The sequence below is a fragment of the Pterocles gutturalis genome, unplaced genomic scaffold (assembly GCF_000699245.1).
Source record: "Pterocles gutturalis isolate BGI_N339 unplaced genomic scaffold, ASM69924v1 scaffold24584, whole genome shotgun sequence".
Taxonomy (NCBI): Eukaryota; Metazoa; Chordata; class Aves; order Pterocliformes; family Pteroclidae; genus Pterocles; species Pterocles gutturalis.
The window spans coordinates 36,004-60,844 of NW_010136438.1; the positions used below are offsets into that span (position 1 = coordinate 36,004).

The 24,841-nt window shown below is 45.4% G+C and overlaps 1 protein-coding gene across 1 annotated transcript; it reads right to left on the minus strand.

Moving 5' to 3' along the window:
• Window positions 1-20,966: 20,966 nt before the first annotated feature.
• On the minus strand, window positions 20,967-21,902 carry GPR139 (G protein-coupled receptor 139; the record flags this gene model as incomplete). The annotated part of the gene is made up of 1 exon (XM_010082308.1): window positions 20,967-21,902. A coding segment is annotated over one exon (936 nt), but the record flags the coding sequence as incomplete, so codon positions are not given.
• Between the last annotated feature and the right edge of the window lie 2,939 nt (window positions 21,903-24,841).

The following is a 24,841-nucleotide window of genomic DNA, read 5'->3' on the forward strand; positions in this document are numbered from 1 at the left end:
GGGTGCAGTCCTAGGAGTTCCCTGATGTAATTTGAATCTAGCTCTGCTGCCCAGCGCTGTGCCGATTTGGCTGGGCCCTGGGTATGTATGATGGGGATGCAGCCTAAACCCTTAATTTGCTCTGTCAAGCAAATGCATAGTAGGAGAGAAAACAAGCTTGGGTATGTTTCAGTAATGTCTTTTAAGTGTCAGCTGCAGTGACAAAGCTGGTCCCTTGCCTTCAGAGCGAGTCATGGTTAAAAGCTGGCCATCTGCAGGGACTCAGAGGCAAGTGGGTGAGCACTTGGCAGATGTTTAATCATTTTGTGGATTCTGCCCTTTCCACTTAATTAAAAATCTGCCTGGTTGCAAACCTCCACTGGAGAATACAGCTCCTTCTGCACTTCTGCTGGGGAGAGGTTTGGTTTTTTGCCATGACAAACGCTCAGACTGCAGAATAATGCTTCAGCCAGACAGGAGTGGGATGTAGTATGGAAGTTTTGACTTACAGTGACTGAATATTGCTGCTATACATTAAAGTGACCTAGCAGGGCTGGCTGTCCCCACCCCTTTGGGTGGAGATGTTGGCCAGGCAGGACTGCCTACACATATGCTATTGCTTTGTCTATGAAAAACCTGTGAAATGTTTGTGTCCTGGGGTATGAGAGCCCTTTTGCAGAGGGTTGGAGTGGCTGCAGAAAGTTTGAGGTGATGCAGAAGGGTGTAATGGCTGTTTAATGGTGGAAGGTCTCTGACTTTGATAGTTTTCCTCTTCTGTGGGGTGCCTTAGGCTGTCTTTAAACCCCTGTGTGGGTAATGGGATGGATGATCTCCTCTGCAGATAGATCTGGCAGAGCAGCTGGAGATCAGCAGCGAGGTGACTCGGTGCGCAGGCAGGTGTCCCATGGTCTGACTGCATGGTGCAGTCACAGGTGGAAGTGGGTGGTGCACAGCAGGGGTGACACCAGTGACTGCAGCCCAGGGCTTGTGCAGGCTGGCTCTCTTGGCCACCCACTGCTAGCTCTGACAGGGTGCTTGGCTTTCCCATAGCCGCTTCCTTTTGGACAGGAAGTGATAACTGTGCCCATTTCCCAAAATGCTCACTCAAGTGAGTCTGACAGCCTGAAAAAAGGAATTAAATTTATTGAGGCTGCTAGCAGAAGCTCACAAATCCTTAGGCTTTCTCTACCAGTCTCCACAGAGCTATAAAATCCATGGAGAACTGCAGTGGAGAAATTATATACATATTCCCAGCTTAAAGCTCAAAGTGCCAAGGTCCAATTTACTGGAAATCATTTGGCCATGGCAGAGGTCTTATGTGCTGTCTGCCAGGGTAACCACTGGAAGACAAGACTTGCCAGAGTGAAATAAAAATAATGTCCTTCTGCCTTTTCTGGTTTTCTGCCAAAATTAAAAAGGTTAAACAGTGACCTAAAGGTATTAAACCCCACAACTGTCTGTTCTGAGTAGACAAAAGGTTCTCTTTTTGTTTTAACAGGAGTGGTAAAGGCAGAGTTCTGTCCTCCTGCTCCACACGATGGCACAGGGATGCAGGAGGCCCAGAGCTGCTCTTTACCTCCTACCCATCCTGGGCTCTGGTGTGAGTAGAAATACCTAGAAAGCTACTTGCTTTTCCCCCCACACATGGAGGGGGGCAGTGCTCTCCTGTCCTTTCTGTGTGACTACCGCCAGCACCACAGCCCCTGCGCTGAGAAGGGGCACCTACTTCTGCCTGGAAGGGGAGGCAAGGACAGATTTGGAGGCAACATTGAGCTGACCTCTGTGGCCATGGCTGAAGTCCAGCTGCAGCATTTCTGAATGCAACTCTTGATTAAGAAGCAGTTTTGTTTTACAGCCCCATGTAGTGTGAGAACCAGACATTAGTGGTGATTTGCTGCTGCGTGGGCTGTTAACTACTCAAAATGAACCGCTGCAGGTCTGCTTGCTGCAAATGTCACCAGATCTTACTTCACAGGTGACATGAAAAATATAAAAGCTTCTTTAGGCTCCTACTGGGGAAAGATGCTGGCCCAAATCTTCAGCTAGCGCAAATCAGTGCAACTCCACTGAAATCCATACAGAGGGATTGACTGACCGTGTTGGAGGATTTGCGCTGCTGGCCTTTACTGAAAACCAGGCACTTCACATTGGCTTTTGCTCTGGGGAATGACAACTAAGTGGTTTAATGGCAGTGAGATATTGACTTGGAGAGACACCAATAAGCAGTTTGTCCTAATAATCAACCCCAGAACAACATTAGCATAAGTCAGGATGAGAGCAGGAGCGTGGCATGGTACGATGTGTGCTGCACACTGTGCTGTGCGAGAGACTCACAAGGTGGGGTGTAGATGTGCAGGGTGAGGAAGGAGCGCTGAAGGGGACAGAGGGATTGAGGCGTTCAGGGTCAGCATTTGGAGGGGGGTTTGAAACACACAGGAGTGCTTTGTTTTAGATTAAATCCATGTCACCAAAGACGATGCACTAAACTTGCAGGTTTGTCCCTGCATCCCTCTTCCCCCTTGATATGGGTGGGTTGAAGGCAGAGCTCTGATTCTGGTTCAGAAGTCTTGATTTGGGCACTGGGCTCCCCTAGCCCTGCCCCATACCACCCTCCCTCAGGCAGTCTGTCTCCCCATCTCCTTCCCACGTCATTTCTGAGGCAGAATGAGGTGAATGCTGTAAGCCTCAGTGTGTCCCAGACCTTTCCCTGCTGCCGGAGGAGCCCCAGGGCAGCACCTCTGAGGAGGGCAGGGGGTGGTGGTAAGGTGTGGATGTGACCCTGGACTACACTGGGGAGCAGTGGTGCATGTCAGGGGAGATGTCTTGTTGATGTCTCCTTGCACTGTCCTGGCTGGGAAGTCCTCTTTCAGGCCAGGGCAGAGGCTGGTGTTTCCTCCCTGGAGGGGCTCAGCTCCAGAGGCAGCTTGCTCGCTCTGAGAGTGCAGGAGGCTGCTGGTGACACTGCCTGAGAGGTGCTAAACCACATCTCGGGTGTGCTGCACCTTCTCCAGGGCAGGGTCTCCATTTCAGGTAACTTGTACTAGTTTCATGCCTGTTATCTAAAGCTTTAGCCTTATTCTTTTCTGTTTTCAGGGACTTGATTTAGTCCTTATTTGTCCAAATAATTATATTAACATCACATCAGAACTAATGGACACATAGAAGTGCAGTGCAGTACAACTTTACATGGGCCACTGCTCTAAAATAATTTTTGTCATTCTAAAATAGCCTAAGCTCTTAGTTCCACCAGGAGTCTTTCTCCACCTTTGAAAGCTGCCCCTAGACACAAGTTTTGGTTCAAATGTTCAACTGCCTTTAATCAGCTGTGTTGGAGTTTCTTTCATAGAGCTGCAGTGATTTGTGTCAGCAAATGATCTGGTGTCTCATGTCACAGACCCATCCTTATTGCCAGTTGGCTGTACACAGGGTAACTTACTAATTGGTACTCTGACTTGAGGCACCCATTAGTTCCAACTTTTACTACCTTGGGGTTTTTTAGCAGCAACTTAATGCTCTAATAAATCCTGTTATATAAAAATGTGCTGAATTTTTTGAACTTATGTAAATTAGGATCTCAGCAAATGGCTGTGGACAAAACCATGCAGTCTCGCTGATGTTGGCATGGATTCAGTGTGTGTTTGAAGGACACTCATCTCTGCACTGACACTGCTGATGACGAATAAGCATTACTAGAATGCTTGCTAAACATGTGCCTTGTGCGTGGAAATCATATTTGGTGTGGGGAAACCATCCATTAATCCTGTTGCTTCAGTGAACGTGTACAAGGAAATAGGAGTGCACCATATGCAGTGCAGTGTGCCCACTGATAGCTGTTGGCTTCTAACCTCTGACGTGACCAAGACTGCAAAGATTTGAATTTTGGATGTGGGTGATCTCAGAATTGTCTGAATAGGAAGAGACTGTTCACAGGATTTCTTGAAGTTGCAATCATTAGAAATCTGTCTATAGGAAGACAGCAGAATTAGTCTGGTGGCTTACAAATGAGGGGGGCCTTGGCAATCTAAACTTCATAGAGGAATTATCTTTAGCAGCTGACTAATTCACAAGCAGAACAACTCTGGCTTTAGTCACTGGCAAAACATTTGTTTTCCAGGGTGCCTTCCAAACCATATTGCAATCTCTGATAAAATACCCCATCGCTTCAGTAAGTTTAACTGAAGCACATGGACAGTGCAAATGAAACCTTTTGCTTCTTGCCTTGACTGGAAGGGCAGGTATCTCTGAAATGATGCCTATAGAAGAAACACTGAACCATTGCAATAAGCCATAGCATGCATAATTCTTTCGTGGCCTAAACTGTGAACCATCTTCAAAATGGATTTTCCCTCCCCTCTTTTCCTGTGGCATCTGAGATGTGTCATCATTAGGTGATTTGTAAGGCAAACTATTGACATTTGACCCTGTAGACTTGAATCTGACAGTAGACACCACCTTAAGCACTATAAATCATTGCTGGGTGATTAAGGGGTTGTCTTGAACTTGTGTGTGTATATATATCCCTGAAAATCTGTCTGGCCCCACCATGGAGTTGACATTTTTACTCATCCTGTTTTTGTCGGGGTCGCTGTATTGAGCCATACCAAAAGTCCATCTTTTGGCAACCTGTTTCTGTCACTGGCTAGCAGGTGGTTAAGAGGCAGCTGTTGCTTTTGTTGCCCATTTTATCTGTATATTTTTGCAAGGAATGGGTTATCAAATCCTGTACTGAGCATTTGAAGTAGACTTAGCAAAGGGAGGTAGTGTTTCTCTTCAAAGCCCCCTGGTGCTTGCTCAGGCAATCTGTCACTCATTCTGTGCTCTTTGGAAAGGTGTATTTGCAGGAACGAACATTCCCATCTTTTATCATGGTTTGTACTCTTTCTTTTTTTTGTTTTCCCCCTTTGAAACCACTGCACGTGTCTTCTCTGTACATACATAATACAGCTGTGGAAGGAGCTGTGTGAATGTGGAGTGGGAGTTAGTCTTCTGCATGTAAGTAGTAAATATGTATTTTCCCTTATGTCTACTCATTTCACACACACACAAAGCTACCATTTTACTGTTCCATGTTCTATTTTGTTTTTCCCCAGATACTGGCAATAATCGATTTGGGACTTTTTTTTTCCTCATTTGTTTCCGTCTTCAGACACAGTAATTTTCCCTTGTTCCATGATCTATATTATTGATCTCGTGTGGTCTGCTTCACTCTGGCAAATGCTTCTATTCCAATTCCAATTGGATTGACTTTGGTTTGCTGGCCAATTTGAGAGCTGGCAAGCTCCTAAGTGACTCCTGGTGTCTGTGTAATACAGTGAAAGGCAAGATTCAGCTGTAGTGATTCTGAAGGGGGGTATTTATTAAGGCCACTTGGTGTTCAGAGGATCTTGCACTACTCTCTGACTTTCCTGCCCTCAGGCAAATTAAAATGTTGACTACTGTCAGTCTCCCATAGTTTCCTTTGGCTGGGGTGGGTCCTGGGGCCTATTTAAGTTAAACAACCTGCCTTACGTCCTTAGTGAGAGCTTAGCCAGGAAATCAGGAAAAACTTCCTGATAGTAACTATACAAAACCATTATGACATTCTTACATAAGGCCCATTTGTGACAGTAAAAGGTTTTTTCCTACACAAAATGTCTCTTCTATTTAAAAAACAAGTGCTACTGCACTTAGTGGCAGCTGCAGTGATGATGGTGTGGTGGGTCCCTTCCCCCCTGGTCAGCCAGCACTCGGAGCAGGACTGAGAGGAAGCAGTTCTCAGCACCCCAGGGGGAACAGCCCTGACGTTTGGATGAGATGCTGAGTGGCTGTTGCTTTAACTTCTGCTCCTAAGCTGCCTTTTTGGGGTTTGCACCCTGAACTTCCACTTTTTAGTTTAACTAGTAGCATGTTCTGCTTACACCCTGCACAACCTGGCTTTGTTTCCCCATCCTGAAGATGCGCAGCTCTGTTAAGGGGAACTGCATCCCATCAACATCATCTCTGAGAAGTTGCAACAAGGGTCCATCCAGCTCGTATGTGTGTTTTTTCAAGAAGCATCAAGATCAAAGTCTGAGAAAACCATTTGATCTTCCAGCTGTAAACAAGTACTAAAAGAGAACATATGCTCTATTTAATTACCCTCCATTGAGGTGCTTGTATCCAAATCTGACAAGCTGGTTGAGTTTCTGTTCCCTTTGTTTGAAGCAATGGGTGGTTAAAGGAGATGGGCATTGTGGTAGAAGAGTTGAACAAGTTTCAGTCCTTTAACCCTCTTTATTTCCTGCTGGAACTACTAAAATGCAGCTGGGATGTTGGTTTTGCTTTGGGAGGGTACTCATGGGTGCTCGCTCTGCCATTCTTATACCTACTGGCTGTTCACAAAAACATCATCCAGAAAGCTCTTGTCAATGAGTCCTTATTCTCAGGTGTCTTTTATACATACCCTCCCAATAATAAAGCTGTCAGATGGTTAAATCTGAACAGTAGTTCCCAATTTTATAGTTAATTATCAAAAAGACCTTGCTTTGCTTCCCTCCTTCCCCTCACACCCTTCCCCCACACTCATCAAATACATGAATAAGATGAAGCGGTGAGCTGATCACACCAAAGCTGCAGGGGTTTTGTAGGGAAGATGGGAAGATGGACTCAGGCTGGCCTAGGAGAGCATTAGTGTGTTGAACAGCACGTCAGTCCCTGACCTTAATGGAATTATCTGTATGCTGAAGGTTCACATCTGCTTTTACATTCTAGAGCAGCACCCAGAAGTCAAAATTCAGTAGAAAGCAGTGGATTTCCTAGTCATTACTGTAATGAGGAGTAATTATCTACATTGCCTTGGAAGGCTGATTCACTGGATAACTGATCAATCTGGAATATTTCCAATAGCCAGGAGCATTTAAAAAAAAAAGGCAAACAGATAAAGATCCAACATAAGAAATGTGTTTACTTTTCTGAGACCTGATGGATTATTCACTGGGTTTATATCAACCAAATTTACAAGTTTCAGTTTGACCAATTTGGCCTCAGTGTTTGATACTCTTGAAAAGTGACAGTAAGTTGTTGGGCTAAATTCCATCCCTGGAAACCTATTTCTTGTCTTCACTCCCTCGCCTCTCGCAAGCTTCTTAGATACGATTTTGTTCCAAAACAATGATGCATAGCCATGAAATGGCTTTGCCCTTTATCACTCCAGCAGAGGAGAAGATAAACTGAACAGACCTGTTTATTCATTTTGGAGGAAAAACAAAATTAAAAGGCTTCTGTGTATTGTGGTTACGTAATTCCTAATCAATGACAGTGGGTTTAACAGATTTATGGGTTTTTAACTTGTAAGATTAATGGCTACATACACTGATGCTGTCAAAATGACAGTGTCTTGGTCACGTACTTCATGGAACAGATAGCGACCTCCTGCCAGACACGTCTTTAAGGAAATGCAATTATTGCTGCTCACTTTACAGTGCTTAACTTTTTTCTCTCGGTAAGTAATTCATGCTGAAAACCCATTCTGTTGTCAGTCTTTCTAGATGAACTGTTAACCTAGCTGTGCCTAGCAGCTAGCTTTATTAACTCAATGCCTGCATACTGTTTTCTGGGGAGGCCCTGGCAAATGAAATAAAGCAGTGCCAGAAGGACCATCTGGAGGCTCTCTGGCTCCAACAGCCATGCAGAGGATCAGATCTGCACTGTGACTGTCTCATATTGGACTTCACTACTGTAGCAGTCACTGACAGCGCACTTGGCAACACAGCTTTTCCAAATGTATACATACCCACGTGAGCATATGTACATGCACATATACACACAGCATAGCGGTAAGCTTCTGTGTGTGCAACGTAATCCAGGCAGGTAGCTAGCAAATGCAGATGTGGGGGAATATCTGTTTTAGCTGTGGCTATTCCCAGGACAGCAGAGTTCTAGTTTCTGGTTATGTGTGATTACAAGATTATCTGTCTGCCTGTGTCTCAAGAGCTGGGTGAGGTGCCAGGTCTGGGACATGGTCCAGGCTGAGAGCTGCCATTGGTGTCACAGCGCTGCTGCTGGGTAGCTGAGATGTCCCATGCTTGCTTATGGATCTCCTGCCTTGTGCTGGGCTGCAAGGCACACCAGCACAGTCTCTGCTTGGGACTGAAAACTGATTTTTGATAAAATGTATGTGGAATGTGGTGAAGGGACTTGCAGAAGTCTTAGTGGAGGCTTAGAAATCCCAGCTGACACCTTAAAGGTCAGCAGGAGAACAAGAGGCATCCAGTGGTAGTCCCAGGCGTTGGTGGGAACCATGGTGCTCTCCTCTGTTTCTGAGCAGGTCTGACCTTCTCATGTTTCTGCTTCTCCTATTGTTGTAACTCCTGAGTACTTAAACTGCAAGTCCATCGCTTAGTTCTTAGGCTGTTTATTTTTTGGCAATGATCAGGTGCATTTCAGCAGGCATTGAACTATTTCCAAATAATAGTAGTGGTTTTAGGCAACAGAAATGTAATGAAAAATACTTGTTTGTCCAGGAGAATTTTCAGCATGTGTTTGAAACACTTGTAAAAGCAATTTTTAAAATATCTGTATGTATCTCATCAGCAGTCATTCAATGAGTTCCTGTGTTGGGAAGCAGACTTTACTCCATAGGTAGGTCATCAAAATATTTTTAACTTATGGGGAAATCTGCTGAGAAAACACAGATGTCAGTGATGTGTAACAACACTGGAGTGCCTTAAAGGTCCTGAGAAGGCAGGAAGCAGTGTTGCTGATGATTGAGAGACTTAATTCAGCATAATTTCATGCCTCTTTTTCATGTCTAGGGTACTTATCTCTCAAAAGTTAAATACCTGAGTATGTGAAGAAAACTGTAGTGTCCCAAAAGGCTTCTGGAGGGCAAGAGCTCAAGGGACATGTTCAAGGTTACCTGAGAAGTCGGTGGCAGAGCTGGGAACTGTGACTGGAGACTTAAGTCCTCATTGGCACCTTTCAGCTGGTATTTCTTCATTTTCCGTGTAGTGATGCTACAGGGAATTTGTTCCAGTTACTGACACCTGCCAAACTCGATGCAGAGAGCGGCTTTTCTCCACCCAAGTTGTTCACACGGTGTGATTGCACTAAGGTGAAGTGTTGGTTCTCAGAACTGAACAAGCTTCTGTTGTGCCCAGAAACAGGTTTTTTCCAAGAGTAAATGTGGGAATTACATACTCAGTCACCTGTTATTTGATGATTGATAGTCCCCTAAGGGCAACTGGTCTTCCTTGTTCACCTGCCATTTTTCCCAGTGTTGCCTCTGGTGGGGTGCAGCAGCAGAGGGGGGCTACAGCTCCTATTTGGTATGCAATAAAGCTCAAGCACTCCATTTAATGTGTGAGAATTTATAATTACTCTAACATTTAAAACTGCAGTTGGTTTCCCTTGCTTTCCTTATAAGCATAGTGCTGTTTTAAGATGGCAAGCAACTGTAGACCTTATTTTTGTGGTTCAATGTTACATTTGTTCAGGACTTGCAAGGTTGTTCTCGCCCACCACTCCTCCAGGGATTTCAAGATGGCACAAACTGTGTTAATAGCCATCTCAGAGAAGTATACCATGTCCTGGGCTCCTGGATTTTACAGTCCTTGCTCTGTTTTCACAGTCAGTAGCCTTCTGTCTGTTTGTAGCTTCTCTTAGTGTTTCATACTCATCTTTCCCATGCGTTCAGTGCAAGAAGTGCAGTGTGAAGTTCTTGGCCTCTCGCTCTTAATGACCTGGTTTGATGCGCATTAAGGCCCTGTCCTCCGGAGCTGCCTGCTTGTTTCAGAGCAGAAGACAGCAATGTAACAACGCCAGCGTGACCTCAGTTGCTGACCTGGATGTTGGTATGCGTTCCCTGGATATAAGCAGATTTCTTGTTCCTGAATCTTTAAACCATTGAAAAAATCCAGCCTTTCCCCTACAGTCAAGCTATGAAATCAAGTGTATTTGCCACAGAAACTTGTCCCATGTGAGCAGACATGGTGCTAGCAGCGTTTGGTATTGATGGAGCCACATTCAACCTGGTACAGCGTTGTCAGATAACACTGGCTTTGGCACAGCTGTCCCTGCATACAGGGCACATCACAGTTTCCTGATGGAGGGCAGGGATCTTCTGGAAATCATGCGCTGGCTTTAAAGTGGCTGTTTAATGTCAGATCATCTATTTGCAGGAATCCCTACAACAGGTTTCTGCATCAGTGCAGTTCTCAAAGCAAAGTATTTATTTAAAAAAAAAGTCCTGGAAGGCAGCTGTCTAATCTAACCCCAGGTCTTGAAGCAAATCTCCATACCTGCTGAGAGGCCAAAACCTTAATGGTGTGCACAGTTCATTATAAACTGTGTTCACAAAGCATTAGTGTGCCTGCGGGTGTCAGCGTGTCCTTTGTCTGCCTCTGCGCTGACTCAGCCTGCAGCTCCTGCTTGTTTATTTACGTGAAGGAAAGGTGGTTTTAGGAATTGTAAAACTGAGGTGTCGTGGCGAGGACAATGTGATTTAAAAGGCTGATCCCGATGAGCTGCTTCTGCAGTGTCATTTTGACAGATAGATATTCTAATCATCCATTGCTTAGCTGGTTGCTCCCCTGATACGAGCAGGTCCTGTTTCTGAGCCCCAGCGTGTCTGAGCTGTGTCACAAGCTCCACCACCGAGCACTGTGTGGCCGGTGGGGATGTGCTAGTGCTGACTGAGGAGATGGGGCTTTGCAGGTGCAGGAAACTGCTTTGGCAGGAGGAGAGGTCGGGGTGGTGGCACTTAAAACCAGCAAGAGGCTGGTGCGCTGGTTTGAGAGCCTACAGCGACATTCATTTCTCCACCTGCTTTCCCCATCATGCCGGAGCTGTGTCTGAGACTGCCCAGCTCTCATGGCCTGTGAGATTTGTGTTGAGCCAGTTGAACCATTTTCTACAAAAGGCTGGTGTGGCTCCAGGTGAGGGTGGTAGCTGCTCGGAGCAGTGCTGGATGGACTTAAGGACAAGGTCAGAATATCTTCTGTAAGAATGCAAAAGCTGCATTTTTCCCTATCTAATACCTGTGGCTGTAAGCTATTGATTAACAAGAAAGGGTCCGTGTTTGTCTTTGTGAACCACTGATGCATTAGAGGGATGATGGGGAGGGAACGTGCTGCCGTCCCAGTCTGGCTGTGGGTGGGTGTGCAGCTCATGAACGAAGATGTCCAGTGGCCTGGGGAGGAGCAATGATGGCCACAAATGCAGGAGGAATGTCTGGTGAAAACTATCCACACACTGAGCTTTGCCTGCTAGATAAATAGACAAAGGAAAGTATATCAAAGCCTTTTAACTGAGAATGTATTGGTTTGTTTCCCAGAAAATTACTAGAAAATGCACACAACGTAGATGTTAAATGCTCAGTCTCTTGTGACCATGTGAAGATGAGTTTTGTTGAATCCATTTAGTAGTTAATACTTTAATTTCCTGGAACATTTAAAACTTTACAATGTCTGATATGAGGTTTTAAAGGCTAGAACAGAAGCAGGCAAACTGCCTTTTTTTTTTTTTTCCAAGTCCAATTTGCAAGTTCATGTTTGGAAAGGAGCTATTCACTGGAAGGTATTCAATGCAGAAAAGGAGGAAGATCTTTTCTTAGTGGCAATTCAGTACAGCCTGAAGGAGAGCTGCTCCTGCGTGGTCTGCATCGCCCTCGGTCTCTACCCCTCCGAGCTGGTGATACAGAGGAACACTGGCCTTTCTGCTGCTTTGGACTGTGGTTGGACTCGATGATGTTAAGGGTCCTTACCAACCTAAATGATTCTATAATTCTATGGTGGCCTAATTCTTGTCTTTGTGCCTCCTGGGTTCCTCCCTCCAGAGACACACTGATGCTTTTGGGATTTGGATTTATTTGTACTAACGTACTCCTGTATTAGGTGACAGCTTAGCAGAATGGCCACTGCCTTCTGCCCTTGGATTCCCCTGTGCTGCTTCTCCATTTTCCCCACTTCAATAATTCTTAGGAGTTTAATTAAACTGCAAATTTCATCCTTTCCCTATTCATTCTCCTCTCTGAATCACCGCTGCAGTTGCTCACACAGAGCATGGTGGGTTTGCATGTTAAGTGGGTCTCTTCAGCTAAGCTGCAGATGTGTATCCTTATCTTCACCCCGCGAGCGCTGCTGCCCTCTCCGTGCTCGCAGACGCAAACACAAAGTGCCGTTCTCCAACTCAGTGTACGCAGGGCTCAGCTGGGAGCAGTGAATTGTCAGGTACGAGCCTTCCCGCATGCAGCTGCTGAGCTTTAGTGCTGTTGATTGCCGGAGTTTACGCGTACACACTCCTGGAAAAGGTCACGCCAGTGCAGTACTGGCTTAAATGGAAATTGTTTCATTATGCATGTTGCTCTTCCTGCAGGCAGCTGATTAAGCAGCCAGCTGTGGCCAGATGTCTGCCAGAGATCCTCTGGGATGCACGCAGCTTTGAAAGACGGTTTGGATGACTTGTAGTCAAGCTTGTTTGTCAGCTCATTTGGACTCGTACTTTCTATCACGGTTGGGCGCAGCGCTTCTCCCCAGCACACGCAGGGCTGCTTGTCGTTCACTCTGCCGGTGTGCGGGGCGTCAGGAGAGGAGGAACCGCCTCTGGTTCCCTTGTCCGAGTGCCAGAGTGCATGGGATGTGCTGGACACTGAAGGGCACTCTCATTTCAAACCTTTTATTTATTGGGATATATCAGGAGCGAAAACTATGAGAAGTACCTTAGTTCTCTGTACTTAATCCATACTTTTCTAACTTGAGTCAGTTGTAATATATAAAACAGCTTTCGGCTAATTTTTCCCTCTATAAGCTCTCTTCATACTTGCGATAAATAACAACAAATGCTGTTTTAAAAAGACTATTTGATTAGAAAGATGTAGACAGTGTGATTCATTTGACATCTACAATTCGAAATAAAAAATAGTAGCACCTTCTGGTCTTGGTTTCTGCACACCAGGGCTCTGTACAGTGCTCTGTGCTTTCCAGGTTAGAGATAAGAGGTTGCTCATAGCAGCACGTCCCCAAACCTCCCCCTCCCAACATGAAAACATGTCACGTAGGGAACTCGTGCAGTGTCCCTGCCAGGCAGTGGCTGGCCAGGGTGATGTGGTGTGTACAAACCCAGCAGCTCTGCACCAGTGGAGCAGCCCTGCCTGGCTGTGAGCGGGGCACAGGGCAAGGAGGAGGTGAGTGAGCGGTGTGGGGCTGTGCAGGTGAGGGATGGGCGACGGGGAGGACTGGAGAGCAGAGGCTGGGGATGAGCCCAAGGGGCAGGAGCAGGGCTTGGAGCTCAGAGAGCAGGAGCTGCTGAGGGAGCCGGGGGTGTTTTGTATATTATGGTTCAACATCACCAACGTAGACTCCTTGTCTTAAACACAAGGAGAACATTGGTCATCTAATATTGCTCAACCCCAGTTTGGTAGGGCCTGTTTAGGAGTCACAGCATGACACATGGTTGGGTTGTTTCAGTTTAAATTGGGCCCCCCAGGGATACAGCTACTGAACCATCCCTCTGCTGAGCTGTGTTACTGGGCTTAATTATCCCTTCCTTGGAACTGCCTGCAGCTCAATTAGGTAACTTTTTGTGGAATTTCCAAGTAGATAATAAAGAGGAAAAACTCCATAGTGCATGCTCCTTTTCTTCATTAAAAGATTTTGGGGAGGAGGGGTCCCTTAAAGTATTGAAGAAAATCAGGGAAAGGTATCTCTGCTAAAGGCTGTTTTAAGCAATGTCTGCTACAACACCCAACTTGGTTTGGCTGCGTCCCTGTCATGTGCGCTCCCAAGTACCCCAGACCCGAGATGTGTGGTAGTCAGCCAGAGGCTCCGACAGATTTCCTCCTAAACACATTTGTTCACATTTGGGCTCTTATTTTACTTTTTTATCCCAGAAATACAGTGACAGTGGTGAAGGTCTGTACCTGTGAGGTCAGTCCAGCTGAATCACTGACATTTCCAAAGATGGCTGTGACAAACGCCTGGGCAGGTGCTGCTGGAAACCACCCCCCATCCCCAGGTTTATAATGATGTTTAACTCACGAGCTTGAACATATCTAATCCTGTTTTGCTGGAAAGCCTGGCTGTCCTGAGGCTGGGCTGCAAACTCTGTTATAAAGTCCAGGAGGGAAAAGTCTTGACTCCGTTAAACTCTGTAGCCTTTTCCTAAGCCCTTTTCCATGTGGCTGGTGGAGGCAGGGCTCCTTTGCCCACACTGATACAACAAAGGTGATGACTCTGGGCTGTGGCATGTGGCACTGCTCTGCTGTGTTTTGGGCCCTTCCAGTGGCCACCATGAATTTCTCTCTGCTGTTTGGGATGAGTGGCTGATGGGGAGCTGTCTGCCCATACAAGCATCTCCATCTTCTGGGGTGAACTCCACCTGCAAGGATGGTGACGGGACCGGGTGCGTCTCCTGGCTGGGCTGCCTTGCCGTGCTGAGATGCTGTGGGGCTGGAAGTCACTGATGTTTTAAACCCCCAGAAGCTGATCCATGCTGTGACACCAGTTCCTTTGTTGTTCTTTGTTTGGGGATGTGTAAGGGATTGTTCCTCTGCAGTGTCATGCCCGTACCTGGGGGTCACTACCCTGTTAGGAGTCGAGCTCCAGCAGCAGGACCTGTCCCAGGGTCTCTCTGTGTCCCTTCCACATTATTTTATTGCCTTTCCCATGACCTGTTTCCAAGGCTAACCTGCACCTGATGGACCTCCTGGAGCAGCAGGCTGTCTGCCTGGACCCTGTGTGTCCCTGCAGAGTCCTCAGCCCAGGGTCTGTTTCATGCTGCTGCTGTACAGCACCAGCCAACGCAACGTGCCACCCTCAGCTGAAGGCCTTTGGTAATACTGTGTTAGAGCAAATTAATCTTCTGGCTATAATATTCAATATCCTACTTTTGCCTGTGATTCATCTTGTCCATTTAGTCTGCTAAAAGAAGGTGCTGAGTGAGAAGGTGGAGCAGGGTTTCCAGCCTCTTGGTAAGGCAGGGAAACATGAGCCTTTAATATTTTTTGACACAATTTTTTAATTGTAATAAATATTTGTGTCTTGGTCCACTGTAGCGAGCTAATAGTAAATTCATTTGCCATATCTATTTATTACAACAGGCTGAAGCCTTTCAACCCCCTTGTTGTGTCTGGCAACTCCTGGGAATTAACTGCATGCTGTCAGAAAGCAGATCTCGCAGATCCAGCCCCAGCCTGCTAATAGTGAGATTATTATTTAACAGTTCAAGACTGTGTGAGGCTGCTTTATCTTCTACTCTGCTTCTTGGGTTTAAAGGGATTTTTAAAGAACTGAACAGCTGAGGCAGAAGTCAGGGTGAGTTCAATGGGGAGCGCATTAGCAGTGGTCCCCTGTCAGCAACATCCCCGGCGAGTGCTGCGAGTTAATGGTGGCTGCCCGCAGAAGTCACTTTGAACGGCTGGTGGCTCTCGTGGCTCTTGTGCTGGCCATTTCCCTCGAAGCAGCCCCAGTGGGGTAAATGGACTTGGGGCCACATCTGCTGTCCTTTGAGCTGAGTCAGGGACCTGCCAAGGAGGTGCGGGGGGCTGGTGCAGGTTAGGGTGCTGGGACTGCTGCTCTGAGGATGCACGGTCCCAGTCCATCCTGCTGCCTGCCTCCTCTCAGAATCCTGGCCATGAACCCACTGAACTCCGTTTAAAACCAGTGAGGAGATCTGGGCTGTTGGAAAGGCTTTTACTGAACCTCCCTGCTTTGGTAGTTAGGGACTGTCTCCTGACTTCCAGGGCAGACTTACTCAAGGAAAGTTCATAACCACTTATTCTTGTTCCAGCCCTGGTTTTTATCAAGTTCTTCTCTAGCTACTGCTGTTTATCCCTTTATATAAATATATCCATGTGGCATGTGAAGTCTTGCAAAATGCAATTAATACTATGCTGTATCTTTAGAAATGTCTGTGATTGAATTCTGGGATTTTTCTCAGCTGCTTTCTGTTGGTGATTCATCATCATTCAGGCCCAGATGGCACAACTGGGTTCTTGGTTGTTTCTGGCTACTGAGGTTTTACAGCAAATGTATTGTCACTGGCAGGCAAGTGGAAAGGTTTGTGTTTATTACTGTTGAATTCATCCCATTTTTATCACTTGAATCTTCAAGGTAATCTGGTTCTTACACAAAATACCTTTTCTTCCCTCCTCCACTGGCAATACAATGCCATTTTGAATAATCTGTACACTTCATCAGTACTTCTCATGCTGCAGCCGTTAATGGAAGTACCAAGACAGGCAGATCCCAGGCTCCCTCCATGAGGAACAACTCTGATAAGCTCCATCAAATCTGACACTGCCACTTTCAGCAGTGCCCCTTTCCCCCTGACTTGTCTCTTTGTCCCTGTTCTCAAGCCTGTCACACCAGGGAGATCTGAGGAGTGGGTCTGGCATTACCTGGATCGCCCTCTCCTCTTGTGCGTTTAACCCTATGTTTCTTGATCTCTAATACACTGGACTTTTCTGGTCAGTTCCCTTGCTACTCCACTCCCTGCTTACTTTTAATAATTTTAAAATATTCTTTTAATGTCCTGTTACTTCTCTGGAGATGCTAGGAGCTCGATCCCACAAAGTTTTTTGCATTTGGCAGAGATATGAATTCTGCATAGCATTAGTATTTTTCATTTGAAGAAATGTTGGGCTCCCCCTGCATGCAGTCCCCTGAGGTCCCGAATCCACTTTCTATCTCTAGTATTTTGTATTTTCTCACGATAGTGTTTTTTCTTCACTCTTTGCTTCTGGCAACAGGTATAATACACTTACCATGTTCACATATTTAACAAGATACAAATCTAAAAATCTAAGTGTGGTGTTTCATGAGGGATCCTTATCTCTGCAGCAGACTGCAATACCCTACAGGCACATATGAAATCCAGAATTCCTGGGTTTACCAGCTGATGGAGCAGGGGTGCTGGATGCCCATCTAGGAATGGGAGGACTTGCAAAGACATGAGGAGACCAGCCTATAAAACACACAGACCCTGTGCATCCCCCAGGAGAGTGGATTGGGAGGATTTCCTTGTTAATGCCCCATTTTGTTCTCCAATTTGAATCAAACTGGCATTTCTCCCATTTGCCCTGGCTCCTGTGACTGAATACAGCCTATTTGCAGGGAAGCTGATGCCATAATTCTGTCACTGATTGATGATGGGAGTTGGGGCTATGTGTTTTGCTCTCTTGGGCTCGACCGCCTTCCTGGGTATCTCATCACTTGGAGTGACCAGAGGCATCACACCTGCTTTGGATGGGTGTCAACAGTTTCAGGTCCAACTTTCCATGGGTATTAGGGATAGGGATTAATTGGCTTTAACAGCTAAACTTGAATTAGCAGCTGGGACTGTGGTTCAAAATGAAGAATTGGGACAGTAATAATTTATCCATCTTATTTTAGAATTTTTTCAAGAAATGAACACCCATAGTCCAAGGCCATGTTTTACTGAGTAATGGTTGCCAAGGACTGGTCTTATTTGTAGTATATCATAAGTACCTATAAATCAAAAGCATATCATAAGAATGTAAAAATCAAACAGCTTCAAACGCAGTAGTAAGTTATGCACCATCTCATAATTTATTATAATACAAACAAGTTTGTCAAACACAATATATTGTCTACTTATGAAAATATCAATATTCACAATTTAAATAGGTGATAGGTCCCATAACTTTATATACCAGCAACTCTTCTAAAAAGTATTTTGTTCCTAGCTGTGGACTTCAATGACATATACTTATAAGTAATTGTAAAATTGTCCATTTACAGCTTATTTTTTCTAATTGTAGATATTTGAAATACAAATTAGAGTACAAAAGACCATCTCCACAACAAAGATGGTTTTGTCTCCAGGATACTTTTTCCCTAAATAATGACACTATATGTGCTTGGTTAAGTTTTCACTTTTGGAAAATTAGGAGGTACGAATAATACAGCAAGACATTGGCTAGTTAGCAACAGTCATTGCAAGATGCTTCACACAACCAAAAATAAGGCAAGTATTATCAACAGCAGCTCCCATATGGCGGACTAAAAAGTCAAGGCTTTAGTATCCAAACTGGACTCTAAGAAGGCTTCAAATGTCTGTTAACAAGATACAGCTTGATCCAAAGCCCTCCTAAATTGATGGGGATTGGAAAACCCAACGACAAAACCCACAAGCGACCTTCCCTTTGACTTCAAAGGGCTTTGGAAGTAAGCTCTTAAAGCCCTAAATTATCAGAAATGAAATGACCAATCCACTGTACATGAAAATTGCACCTTGTCATTTCTAAAATGATATGGAAAAGGATTGCGAGTTTTTTCAAATGAAGTTACAACAATTTAATGGGTTATTTTTAGTGAGAAATAAAATACACTGAAAGATTTTGTTTTTAAATATGGTAATTTACAAAAATACATCATCAAGACAGGAAGAATCAGATGACACTGCTAGTTTGCAGGATAAACATTGTTACAAAAAACTAATAAATCACACCATGTGAATGGCAGCATATGCCATGCACTTAATTGAAATTTTTAAATAATTAAGCCCTAAACATTCACTGTTTTCTGTAAGGTTACTATTATATTAAATAGAATAGTGAATTTCTTTTATAAATAGTTTTTTCAACATTACATTCTCAAAAATGAACCACTTACTTATATAGATATTGCACTTCAGACTCATTCACATATAACTCAGACAAGCATTCCTCATAACAAATTTAGGATAAAAATAAGTTATAAATACAGTGTTTTCTCAAACTGAAACATACAGTACCTTTTTCATAAGGTAACTTTGGTTACTATCAACTGACAAAGACCGGAGAGGTTTCTGAGAGGAGGGTAGAAGGCATGGCCACAAAACTGAATTTCTTCAAAACACCGGTAAAGGGAGCAGTAATTTAACCTTGCCATGACAAATACAGCAAGGCCGAGCACCCCTCTTACACTTCATTATTGCAAGTAAGTGTGAAGTTTTGTTGAGATCACAGGGACGAGCAGCCTCCAGGATGAGGGGGCTCCTTGTTTCCCTTTGAATCTGGGGAGATTTAGGTGGGTGGCACCCCCTCAGTGGGTGAGGGTGGGAAGGGACAGCTTTTGCTCTCAGCTCTGCCTTTCCCCAGACACGTTCCTCTCCTTGCTCTGACCAGCGTGGTCCCTGGGGTGCTGAGCAGCTTTCCCAACTCCTCTGCTGGTGGGAGAAGACCAGGCGGTGCGTGCCCCCAAGGCGCTGGGCATTGTCCCTGTGCTCCTGACTGACCTGAGTAGCCTTGACCTCTCCTGAGAAAGCCCCTTCATGCCCGAGCCAGCCTTTGCCCAGAGTCCCAGTCTTCATGGCTTGTGCCTTCTGCTGCTGTTCCCTCCTGGGGAAGGTGTGCTCAGGTCTGGTGGAGGTTTTGCTCTTGCAGGACGCCAGTACGAGTCTGTGCAAATGCAACCTTTGTGACAGAAGGGAACCAGGCTGTTGTCCTCAGCAGGGCTTTTGCAGAATTAGTGTTTCTTAGGGGAAATGCATCAAAGCTGAGCCATCCGTGGGTTCTAGAGTTACGCTTTCAGCCCTCAGATCCCACCAAAGGGGGATTGATGGGATCCCTTCTCAGAGGACCTCGCTGTGTTAGTCCCTGATGCACCACGAGCTCCCCACAGGCAGTGGAGATGGGCACAGGCACGAACGCAGCGTTAGCACCAGGCCACTTGTTTGCAGTTACTGAGAAGCTGCTGTGTCCACTGACCACGTTGTGCTTGTGTTCACCATGCAAGGAAGTCTGCTCTCGTGTTCAGTAAGGCTGCATTAAGTGCCCAATATAGAAGTAAAAAGGTTGTGGTATGTGGCTCTGAGAGACTACATGCCAAGATCTGAAAAGGAGAGAAATTAAAAGAAATGCATTTTCAGCTTTCCTGAAAAATCTCATCTCTCCTCATTTTCTACACTCAGCATTGCTGGGATGCTGGTTTTTGAGTGTGAAAGAAGAGAAGTTAAGCTACTTTAAGGTAAATATTTAAAAGCCTTAGTCCAAGCTGATCTATGTTTTTACTGCTGTTGGGTATTTAATAGATTTCTTTCACAAACGGTTTTTGAACAATTAAATGGTGAATCTGCAATAGGATGGCATAATGTCAGGAGAAAATCTTAGGCTGAGGTTTATGTTAATCCTTAAGGGCCTGAACATGGGGTATAACTGAGAATCTTTATTGATTAAGAAGGAAACTGAAGGCTGTGATCACTCCAAACCTTGCAGGAGCAGCTTCTGTGGGAGCTCTGCATCAGGCAGGACTTGGCTTCATGCTTGAAAGTCTTTAGACACCGTAACTGAAATAGCTAGGAAAAGATGCTGCTGTTGTTCTTGGCTCCAGAACCCTCCTCCCTCCCTCAAGCTCCCCTGTCTCGGTTGCATTTTTAAATAACAACTTAAAACATATGAATATGGGCAGCTTGCAGGATTGCTTTCCACGCCAGTGCTGCACCAGGTACTACATCGGTCCTTGAGCCTTGTTCAAACAAGCCAGAAAGGGCTTGTCACAGTTCGTGTCTCACAGGCTGCTGCCTGCAAGGAGGTCTTGACAGCAAGACTGTGTGGTGGTATTTCATGTCAGAAACAACACAGTTTTCGGCAAGTGCACGCACCAGAAATGGCACCTTCCACAGTACAAAAAAGCATCCGTTGGCTCTGTCGATAGTGAACTGCATGGTCAAATAAGGTTTTGTTGCTCTGTTTTAAAAGGCTGTAATTACACGCTGTTGTGGTTTCCCCCTTCCGGGGACTTTGGACTGCACCGGTGCTGGGATGCAAAACGTCTGCGTGCAACTGAACACTAAGACTTGAGCTCTGAAGCATATTCAAAATGCTACGTGAGAGATGGAGGCGTTTGCCTTCTCACTTTTGCTCCTAAAACCAAGTGCTCCTGTTCCGTCCTAACAGTCTGATTTGCCCTCGGTCTCCCAGGGAAATGAAATCAAATGACCACTCTTCGAAACAGCCATTGCAGCATATTACATCCTGAAGATGTAACCACTTGAAAAGAACTTGCACCCAGAAACTCCAACTGTTGCCCTTTTCATGGTGATATTTTTATAGGCTTTCCATTCTTATCATACTGGTAAACAAGCATTTTGATGCAGTGAGAGTTGGCCGGGGAAATCCAAGGGCTGCTTGTTATGGAGAAGTTATGGTTTGTATAGAATTGCACAGGTTGCTTCTGACACTTAAAGAAGGCTTTCAGTGTGGCAGCTGCCATTGTGCGGAATCTTTTGCTAATAAAACAGTAGAGGAAGAAATTAATTGCAGTGTTCAGTAGTGCTAGCATATTGGCAATGTCCGACACAATGTGCACCACCCAGCTGTTGTTTATAGGTGACACATAGAGGTGATACAATATCATGATTATTCTTGGTGCCCAAAGTATGGCAAAAATAGAAGTGATAGTAAACAAAATGGCTGTTGTTTTCCCTGTGGAGTACCCTCGCAGTCGGAAATTGCTCTTTTGTCGCAGCTTGTACACAATGATGGAATTCAGGATGAAGAAGATGGAGCAGGGCACTAAATAAACAGTGAAGCAGTGGATCCAGATGAGGACGTGATGCATCGATGTGCTTATGTAGTCTTCAATCCAAATGTTGGGCCACCAGTAGTAGGGGATGCTGGTCAAAAAGCAGGTGATATAGACACTTACAATGACTTTTCGAGTACGAGCAGGGTAGGAGACTGTGTGATACTTCAGCGGATGGCACACAGCTATATACCTATCGATCGTTAGCGGAACCGTAATCCAAATGGAGGTGTGGATGGAAGAAAATTCCAAGACCTCAATTACTTTGTCCAGTACCTGAGGCATCTGTTTGTTTAAGATGAAGTCTTCCATGAGGAAGTCAACAAAAACGATGAAGAAGAGAACCAGGATGTCAGCAGCAGCTAGCGCTAGAAGATAGTTATAGGAGGACTTCTGCCTGCGAGCCACAAGCTGGGAAAGGATGATGACTGTCAAGATGTTTGCTGTGGAGACACAAACACAGAGTTAGGCTATTAACAGTAGCTTTCTGAGCACTTGCTTGGAGCACTAGCTCTTGGGAACATGGCAGCCTTTATTAAAGTTCCAGAAACCAAAAGGCAAACACTGCAGTTAGGTGCCCCAGAGAAGAGCAACGTGTGGCCCTGCTCCCAGCTGTGGTGTATACTGACACCGTGTCCCAGCAGCCCATGACAAGGGACAGAGGAAGTCAGGACCTTCACTCCAGACACAGGGTCAGGTGATGTCCAGCAGCCCTTTGCTGTCTCCTCGGAGCAGATGCAGAGGTAGAGCTCTGGCTCTGTCGCCCTGCTCTCTGGTCAGCCCTGCCGCTGCTGTGGGCATGGCAGCAGCATCTGAGCTGGGGATGCAGAGATCCCTGCCCACACACAAGGGGAGCAGGAGGGAGCAGCAGAAGAAAATTGGTATTTCACATGCACACACTTTCTTATTCCCTGCCTTGCTTTTTAAACTTTTTTTTTAACAACTGACAAATTTGAAGGGTGGGGTGGGCTTTGGAGAGAGACATCTTGTTCTCATCCCAGGTTGTGGTTCCTGCCTGTTTTAGTTTTGAACTCCATCTAAAATGAGCTGAAATCAAAGCCACTGGGATTAGATAATTCTCTCTTGACTGAGCTGGAATCCCAGTTGAGAGAAGGACTTACAGGGAAACGTCTTCTCAGCTTCTCCTGAGAGCTGGAGGTGCTTTGCAGCACTCAGTTTTAAGCTCTGCCTGGCTCTCCTGTAGCTCAGTCCTGGGTGTCTGACCTGCTCTCCTACAGATGGGCTCTGGGGAAGCAGCACGGGAGTAACCTGCTCCACAGAGACCTGCTTGCTTATCCAGAGCAGCTCTTTAGAAGTCCTTCAACTGGAAGGCGTTTTTCCTCTGGAGTGATACAGTTCAGCCTTTAAGGAAATCCCACTGGTCACATTAGATGCAATGGATGTTCTGATTCAGTCCAGGTGTAAACACTCCTGAGTTTCCTGAAAAAGCATCTGCTTGTAACTCTGGCCATGATACAGACCCATCACCTAAACCACACCTAAACGACACTTAAAAAAATATTGTGAATGGCGTGGTGAAGTGCTGAAGTGTCTTGTCTCTGCTGTTTCACTGTCTGGTTTGCTTCAGTCTTCTAAAGCTGTGATTCAACTTGAAAATACGCTTCAGTGGCTGCTTGAACCAGTGCCCTAAGGGATGCTATAGGAAGGGCTCAGTCCTACAGCCCCTGGCCAGGCAGAGCTCCGCACCATGGATACAAACAGCCCTTGCAGTCCTTGAGAGCTTTCCTGGAGCACTAAGGTGTAGCCAAACTCTATCTCCTTGCTCATGTTTACTAGAACTTACCCTGTAGGATTATTTTTTTTCCCAATTCAAGACTATTATTCCTACTAGCAGTATGGCTGGAATGAGACAGGCAAGATTGTTCCCATCAGAAATTTATATCACTTGGCTAGAATACCTGAAGTAGTGCTTAAAAATCAGAGATCTGGTTTACTGCACAAGAGACTGCCAAATGTTTGTATTTGACATTTTCATAAGTGTTCTATAAATCACCTCTTCTGTGCATTCAGTGCTTCAAACATTTCTGCCAGCTTTGATAGATTTCCCAAAACAAATCAACAGTAATTGTAAGAGGTTTCCTTTAAATCAGAGAGAAAGGAAGTTGCTGTCATTAAGGTAATGATGACCTAGGACATATGTCCTGCAACTGAAAATGGTTTGGTTTTTTTTTTTTTTTTAACTATTTTACTTGGCACTGGAAAAAACTTCCTTCATAAATACCTTCAAAATCTGCTATCTGGGAGTGGATGTCTGCCACCGGGGAAATGAACTGCAGCAGAGTGAATGATCTTGAGTAACAGCCCTCATAAGTGTCACCTATTTTTGTATTAATGTAATATATTAATTTTGTGCCTTGGAACAAAACTAAACCAAACATGACAGTCGGTGGACTCCTTCCCTAAATGACAAAAAAAAGCATGATTTTTCCAACAGTATTGTCTCAAATCACCTTCAGGGGAATTTTCCCAATTCTCCCTTCCGTTAACATGAATGCAGCTGCATTGGTTTCAGCTCAGAGCGGACGGGGGAATGATACAGTCAGAACTGCTGTGTCATTTTTCACTTCCTTGCTTATGGAATGCCTCTGCTGTGCCTGCTGATGAGCCCTAGAGGTACAGTGAGTGATGTACTGTCAAGGAAATCCTTCAGCTGGAGTGTTTATCATGACTCTGCAGCCACTGTTGGTTTTGGCCAGCCAGGCTGCATGGCTCGGCTTCACAGATACTGGATGTGACCCGTGGGGTTCATCTTCTCTGTAAATCCCCTGGATTTGACTCACTCCAGTGGCAGCAGCTGGAGCCAGCATGCAGCAAGGGGGATGCTTCAGGATGTTGGTCCCTGGGGGTAACTCTGGCCTGACTGTCGGAGGAGCTCCTGCCGGGATGCTGATGCGAGGCCACCTCCAGGCACAGCAGCCCTGCTCCCTACCTCTTCTGACCATTGTGGAGGTCCTGCTGGTTGGTTCTAATCCCACTCCTATTTTCCTACAGGAGCAGATTTACAACTAGTCATTTTCTCTGTACCCTCTCCCACTGCCTTTCTCGGAGTCCCCAGTAACAGCATGGACTGAAATGCAAGTTATTCATCTGGTGCCAGCAAGCTTTGCTTGGTGAGTGGGATTAGAAAATTGATCTGACAAACTATATGCTCTATCCAATTTCTCTGCAAGGGTTACGGTATTTTGTATTGGAAATGCTTTCCCTGGGATCACATTAGGGCTTTTTTCTGGCTGGATGATATGGAATATAGTAATATAATTTACTTTGTGAAAATAGACATATACTGGGCTGCATCAGAAAGGTGCCAGTATGACAGTGTCCTAACACAGGGTTTGGGAGTATTTTCCCTGCTGCATGCTCTA